The 8045-nt window shown below is 49.3% G+C and overlaps 1 protein-coding gene across 1 annotated transcript; it reads left to right on the plus strand.

Moving 5' to 3' along the window:
* Window positions 1-500: 500 nt before the first annotated feature.
* SIGLECL1 (SIGLEC family like 1) lies at window positions 501-7169 on the plus strand (the record flags this gene model as incomplete). The annotated part of the gene is made up of 6 exons (XM_080909293.1): window positions 501-589; window positions 2039-2085; window positions 2610-2891; window positions 3196-3301; window positions 3706-3856; window positions 7053-7169. The coding sequence occupies 6 exons, from the start codon at window positions 501-503 to the stop codon at window positions 7167-7169; spliced, it is 792 nt and encodes a 263-aa protein (XP_080765419.1).
* Window positions 7170-8045: the final 876 nt, after the last annotated feature.

Raw genomic sequence — 8045 nt, forward strand, 5'->3', positions numbered from 1 at the left:
GATGAGGGTGGTCGACAAAGGCCTTGACCACTTGCCCAAGTACCAGCATCTCGTAGTAGCTTCTTATTGGCTCAGAGCCACAACAAAGAGGGGCGGGACATACATTCCTGACTATGGTGGCCCTGCATCATAACCTCGCTGATTGGCTGTAGGAACGCAGCTATTCGTTGGCGGCTGAGTAAGATGCTACTGCTCCACTGCGTTACTGCAGACAGACAGACAAGCGCATGCCACCCCATCCCCCGCACCCACACACTGAAGAGACTGTCATGGGCCCTCTTGTGGCTAGATCCTGGCAGACAGACGGGGCCTATGGGAGGGTCTACAGAATTCTTGTGCATCGACATTGTCCCTGATGAGCTTCTGGGAACATGGACTTTCTCCTAGTCAAACAGACCTCAGCCAGTGGCATCCTTGGACCTCTCACGAGGCAGCCATAGAGCGGTTAGGCCGCTCAGCAACCTCAGCACCGAGGTACCGCGAGCTCCTTGGTTTCTCCGATGCCAATTCTGGGCCGGCAGGAGGCGACTGCACACCGGCCGGTTCGCTGGGTGTCTATGCTCGCCAGGCTGCCAGTCCTCAGCGCTTGGTCAGTGTTCATCTTGCTCCCCTCAGTCACCCGTTCAATCTGTCATCTCTCTGTCACTTATTCGACTGTGTCGCCAAGTTTACCAGAAAAGGAGCTAGTGGATCACTATTCTGCTAACGAGCAAGAAGCCTGTGAGTTTAATGATCAGCGTAATGATCAGTGTGAGCTAGCTTTGTAAATCAGTAATCCAATAATCCATATCTGTCATAAATGCTAGGTTAACACATTAATTAGGCTCCCGCCAGTTTCTTGGTGAATTAAGTCTAATTACACGCTAATTATTTTAGCTCTTGGGAGGTGGAGGCAGAAGAATCAGGATTTCAAGGTCATCCTGGGCTACATAGAAAGGCCAGCCTGGGCTACGTAAGACTCCATGTAAAACCAAACAAAGCAAAAATTAAAAAAAAAAAAAAATCTGACAGTTGGAGATCACTTGGCTAGCAAGAGGGCTAGGGTGAGAGGCAGAAGTGTGCTGAGAGAAAATTATTTCGTGGAGACCTGAGAATAAGACATGAAGTATGAGGAGGAGTAATGATCAAAGGGAAACCATGGAGGGGTCCGAGAGGAGCCATCCCAGATATTCTCAGTCAAGCCTGGGAGAGGGGAGCAAGAAGAAACCAGAATTATAAAGCCAGCTCCATCCCTACATCTCCAGCAGCAAATCCCATCCGTCTGATGTGAATCCGAAAACAAAGTCTGGAGTGGGATAATATTTGATCAGGGTGGCGGGGTGATTTACGGGCAAAGCTTGGGCCAGGGTGCCAATTGTGTCTGTTCCAATATCCGGAGTGGGGTTTTAAGTTGGCAAAAGAAGAGAGGGAAAAGTCGACAGTACACAAACCAGGCCCGTGTTCTGTGTGAATGTAAGGAGTGTGTGTGACCAGGAAACCTGGGTAGCGTCCTCTTTCTGTGGTAGGTAGGAGCAATCATTCTGTGAGGGTTTTCCTGTAATCCTGATACTCGGGAGCCAGGGGCTAGCCTGGTCTCTACAGTTATAGTAATCTTCCTATCTCTGTCTTCCAAGTGATATCATTACAAGTGTGAAATACCTCATCTGGCTGCGAACTTCTGATTGATTTATTCAGACTCATTTCTGGGCAGTGCAAGGAACACCAAAAAGTCTAAATCTTACCCGCCCCTCTGAATCCTGCCCCCTATCCCTCAGAGTTCAACTCAAGCACACCATTCTTTCTCAGTAACAACAGAGGCCTCGTCCACGGTCACCTGGCCTACGGTCATTCCCAACCTGGCCATTTCTTAAAATAGCCTCAGTGGAAGAATTCCAAAGAAACACAGGTCTTGACCACATCTGTGTATGGTGAACCTTTCATGCATCCTGACTGGCTTTTGAGAGCTCGAAATAGACCGATGCACAGTATGTAAGGCTTCACAGAAGACCTTAGTGAAGACCCCTAAGCATCTTGTCCCATGTACTTCTTGCTTATCCAGGTCATCAGACGCTCGAAATGACCAAGAGGGTCTTGAGTACCCGCTTGGTAAGGACATTTCTGCTCACCCACCTCCTGGCTTTCTTTCAGTTGTCACTGCCTCGTTCCCCACGGGGAATAGTGTTCTATGCCTGGGAATTCTTGCTGTTCTATATGAACATGCCACAGCCGCAGCTTGGTAAGTCGGACACGCGGCACTTCTAGAGCTATCTGGGGACTGTGAAGAAAGAGGAGAGGGGGGGGTGTACAGGACAAAGGGTCGTTCTGGATTAGACACCATCTCTGTGCCTAGAATCCCCCCAGGAAGGCGCTGAGAATATAGTTGAGCAGGAGAGCACCTACCTAGAAGAGAAGGGTGGTGAGGGGCTGGGAGTGTACCTCAGTGATAAAGCACTATCCAGCGTGTGAGAGGCTTTGAGTTTCACCCCACCCCCCAGTATGGCAAACATAGAAAAGAAGGCTGGGTCCTGAAGGGAGATGAAATGGCAAAGCAGGTCTCCTTCCTGACCCCTGACCCCTGACCCCTGACTCCTGACCCTTGACCCTTGACCCCTGACCCTCCATCTCCACAGAACCCGCCAGACTGCTTAACTCCTTCTGCACTGTGGAGAAGACACTGCAGTGCAGTTGTTCCTTTCATGGGATCCCCACACCCTCCGTGCAGTGGTGGGTGGACAGCGTTCCTGTGGATGTGAACAGTGGAAATGGCCACCTCCAGGTGACCTCTACTACACTTGGTCCCTGGGACAACAGCACCCTCAGCCTGGCCAGGGCCCCAGAAATGGGCACAGTTCTTGTCTGTGAGGGAAAGAACCAACATGGAACCCATGGTTTGAGCATCCTACTGATGTCAAGTGAGAACGGGGACTTGGAGACTGGGTGAGGGCAGTGAACAGGGAGGGACTGGCCCTGAGGCCAGCTTGGAATCCAAATCTGGGGGGTCTTAAAAGCTTCCTGAGGGAGTGCAAGATGGCTCACCAGGGAAAGGTGCTTCCTGCCAAGGCTGACAGCCTGAGTTCGATTCCCAGGTGCCACACGGTGGCAGAAGAGAACAGACCACTGTGGCGCATGTGAGGCCCCACCAAAAATAAATGCAATTTAGAGATTGTTTTCCCCCTTATATAAGGAAAGCCTTACTGAAATGCCTTCTACTTTCAGGAAGGAGCCCTTTGTCTCCCCAGATTTTCCTGGAAGCTCTGCTCCGGGGCGTTGTCTATGCAGCGGTGGCAATCACGTTGCTTTTCCTCTGCCTCCTCCCCTTCATGTGAGTATGTCTGTCTTGGCTCGTTTTTTATGTTACTGCAACAAAACAGTCGAGACGAGCTAATTTACGAAGCACGAAGGTTGGGTTATCTCGGGGCTCCAGAGGCTGAGGAAGTGGAAAGAGTGCGGTGCTGGCATCCAGATCCAGCAAGGATTTCCCGCCGTATCACAAGGTGAGATCTGGAGCAAGCACCCTTTCTCATGACGTCTCCAATGCCATCATAAGGACCCCCTCTAATGCTGTCTGGCAAGGAGAAGGGTGGTGATTGGGACTGGGTGGCTGTCTATCAGGGGGAGAGGAGGGGCAGGAAGCGGTACTCTTGAGACTCCAGACTCGGATGCCGATCAAAACCAGAGCCCACGTGGGGATGCCGAGAGGATCTGATCAGAAACACATTTCCTTAGAGTGAGGCTCCTCAGGACGAAGCAGGCAAAGAAGGACGCACAGATGAGGGCCCAGGAAGCCTTTACGGCTGCCACAGACCAGGGATCCCGTGGGAAGCCCAAGAAGCCTGGGAAATCCAGACCTCAGCTGCCCCCTAAGGATCATCTCTCGGTGAGTGCCTCTTCCCAGAAGGAATCCAGTCAAGCAGAACAGTATTGTGGGAGAAAGCCCGCATGCTGCTTTGGAGAGATGCTGCCCAGCCTGGAGCCTGTGTGGGGCACAATGAGCTTGCAGATTGATTATTGATTTACAGGTACTGAAGCGGAGGCCCCGAGAGCCTCGTGGAATAAATTAAGATACATAGTTTAAAAAATAATTAGAGCTATTAAAACACCGTCTATGTACACTACACGCACAGGCAGCATGCACACATATGCACAGACTCACTATACATACCACACACATACACTCCACGTATCATATCATACATGTACACATTATAGAAACACAGACACATCATGAATGCCACAATCATGTGTGTACACACACTATACATGCATGCCACATACACTACACACAAACACACGTCCATATACATCCACATACTGACCATATGCACACAACACACACATATCCAGACACATACATACATGCACACATGCATCATACTCATATATACATACTACATACTTACACAGATACATACATATGCACACAATACACACATATACAGTATACAAACATACACCATACACAGACATACTCCATAAACAGACACACACACACACATATATCATTAGTACACACACACACACACACACACACACATATATATATCATTAGTACACACACACACACACACACACACACACTGGATCCCCACAGGGAAGTGAATTAATTCCACCCACACACTCCCCAGCAGTAGTAATAGCATCAGAGTAGAAACCGCAGGTCTGGCCTTTGGTATTCGGCAGGCAGCAGGCACCTACAGCCTCAGGCCCAAGTCAGTGCCAAGTGCTTGGAGACTAGGTAGTCTTTAAGGATCAGCTCTGTGACCAAACGCCTGACAAAAACAACTTAAAGGATTTGTTTTGGCTCATGGTTCAAGGGATACAGTCTGTGATGATCGGTGTTAGGCAGAATATAGCAATACTCAGGAGACAGGTCTCTGGACGTGACTGTGGGGCCTGTCTTGATTTCTCTGATAGACGTGGACACTATCTGAAAGCCTGTCCACTGTGGGCGGCACCATCCCCTGTCTGAGATCATGTATCAGTAGAGAAACTGAGCTGAACGCTAGCTGGCATGCATAAGTTCACTTCTGTGCTTTTTGACCGTGGCGGTGATGTGATCGGCTGCTTCAGGTTCCCGCTGCCTTGAGATCCCCATCGTGAAGGACTATACCTTGAACTGTGAGCCAAAACAAACCTTTCTGGTTGGAGAGGTGGATTGGTGGTTAAGAGCACATCCTGCTCTTTCCAGAGGCCCTGAGTTCCGTTTCAAGCAGACACACTCATATAGTCACACCAACAAAACAACATCTTAGACCTCCCTCCCCACAAGAAGCAGAGACCTCAGGCAGGAAGCAGGGTCAGCTTCTGACTCTCAAAGGTCCACCCTCACTGATCCACCTGTTACAGCCATTCATCCGTCCCCAGCTGCAGAACACATGTTCAACACAGGTGAGCCTGTGTCTAATTCCTCATCCAAACCAAATGCCAGGTTGCTCCTTCCCTCGTCCTGAACCCTTCAACCTCCAGATATCTTGGATGGAACAATGCTCACCATTCTTATTTGTCTTCTGTGATGGTTTGCATATGCTTGGCCCAGGAAGTGGCACTAGTAGAAGGTGTGGCCTTGTTGGAGGAAGTGTGTCACTCTGGGGATGGGCTTGGAGATGCTCCTCCTAGCTACCTGAGGATGCTCAGTCTGTTCCTAGCTTCCTTTGGATGAAGATGTAGAACTCTCAGCTCCTCCTGCACCATGCCTGCCTGGATGCTGCCATGCTTCTGCCTTGATACTGGACTGAACCTTTGAACTTGTAAGCCAGCCTCAATTAAATGTTTTTATTTATAAGACTTGCCTTGGTCATGGTGTCTGTTCGCAGCAATAAAACCCTAACTAAGACATCATCTGAGTCTGAGGACCATGGGCACCCGGCTATTATCAGTTACTTTCTGATGCTGTGATAAAACATCAAGACCAAGAAAGAGCTTGTTTAGGTTAGTGGTTCCAGAGGGTTTATGCGTCCATTGTGCTGGTGGTAGCAGGCAAGAGAAGGGAGTTCACATGTTCAAACGTAAGTAAGAAGTGGGTGTAGACAGTAAGTAGGCCAGGCAAGTCTATAAACACTCAAAGTCCATTCCCAGTGACATGCTTCCTTAGGAAGGCTGGGCTCCACCTCTCAAAGGCTCTATGGCCTTCCTAAACAATGCCACTAACTTGGGGAATAAATGACCAGATACAGGAGCCCATGAAGGAAATTTCTCATTCCAACAACCTCACCAGATCCCTCCTAAAGTGCTGTGCACAGAGCTAGAGTGTTTTTGTGAATAAACCATGTGTTGTGCTTTGAACATGAAACACACACACACACACACACACACACACACGAGCATGGAATTTGAACACTTGTTTCTTAGCTGTTCTGTTGTGGAAGCGTATGGATCCTTTAAGAGGTAGAGTCTGGCTGACAGAAATGAGGGTGTGTGGTGGTGGAGGCTTTATCCTGGTCCCAGTGTCTGCCTGTTCTCTGCCTCCTGACTGGAGGCTCCGTGTGACTAGCTGCCTCACACTCATACTCTTTGTACTTTCTATTACCACCCTACCTCAGTGGGCTGTATGTTTTCTTAAACCGTGAGCCGAGATAAACCTTCCCTCCCTATGCAGCAGGTTTTTGGTCAGCAATAAGAAAAGGAATTAATGCACAGACATCTCTTGAATCCCACCACCATTTCCTGCAGTGTCTCCTAGTCTGCAGGGTGTACAGTGTGGGTGTCCCAGGAATGGGTCCGACTCAGCCCTTACCCTCAGAGAGCCACCAAGCTGGTAGGGGAAGGTGCCCCCACAGACAGGTGCTCTCACACCAAGCCAGAGGGTACAGTGACCCAGAGTGTGGTGCAAAACTTGCCTAAGGAAATCCTATACAATGTCTCAGGAATCCGAGGGATATTCTGGGAACCCCTGGTTGCACCATAGAGGGGCCAGAGGGAAAGAGAGGGTTTGTAGGCTCCAGGTAAGGTATGGTGAGGAAAGTTAGGCCAATATTGGATCCGTGTTTGCTTAGAGTGCATCTTCAGCTGTGGCTCCTTCCCCTGTAAACGAGTTACATCATCTCTCTTTGCCCTGCCCCCTTCCCACCTTCCAGGGAAAGGAAGATAACCTGAAGCCAAGGAAGACCATGGAGACCGCATCACACACAAAGCTACCAGTATCCCGGGGATTACAAAAACCCATGGAGACCCCAGAAGCCCCAAGTCCATAATAAACTTGAGGTCCTGAGAGTCTGCGCTCCCTAAGCCCTCTCAGCCTCTATTCGTCCCATATTCTCCCTGGCCTTGGGACTTTTGAAAGTCACCTAGTTGATTTGTTATTTGGGTGAGCCAAAAGATATGTATCTCACTCTGGGGCTGAGTTACAGGGGAGAAAAAAAATGCACGTGGCGCCGTGAAACGAGGGATCTCCACCCCTTTCTTCATGACTAGTTTCACAAAGTGGCCGGAAGACACAGAGACGAGGACAGAGGACACAGACAGACAGACAGACAGACAGACACACACACACACAAGTCATTATATTTTTAATCTAACTCTTGACACCTTTGTACAAGACTCCCCACCCCTATCTCTCTGCCTTAAATCTCTGCAGGCTCACATAAATCATACGTGAGTGGAGACTAGGCTTGTGAAAAGTGGTACCCAGAGACACAGGTGGAGAAAATATGCCGTGATAAATTTGAATTCAACGTTGGAAAGGTGATGTCATGGGACCACATCCCCGACCCTCAGAACTTTGGATTCCTCGTGAGCAGGAACGTGCCTGTCACAGGAACCTCCCTGTGACCTTGGTCCTGGAAATGGTGCCTAAAATCTAAAATGCATGCAGAACTGTCTGTGGAAAACAAATGGATTCAGTGAGGAACTGGTGAAAGGTTTGAAGCAAGTCAGTGGGATGAGCAGATCCACTACAGAGAAAGATTGCTCTCTGCATGAAAGATGTGTGTGTGTGTGTGTGTGTGTGTGTGTGTGTGTGTGTGTGGTATCTTTGGAAAGGGCAGAGGTAAGACAGAGGCAGTGAGCCTACTTAGGCGAATGCTGTAATGTCTCTCGATGCTTTATGATTTTCCTGGGAAGAAGTCAAA

The sequence above is a fragment of the Micromys minutus genome (assembly GCF_963924665.1).
Source record: "Micromys minutus genome assembly, chromosome: 32".
Taxonomy (NCBI): Eukaryota; Metazoa; Chordata; class Mammalia; order Rodentia; family Muridae; genus Micromys; species Micromys minutus.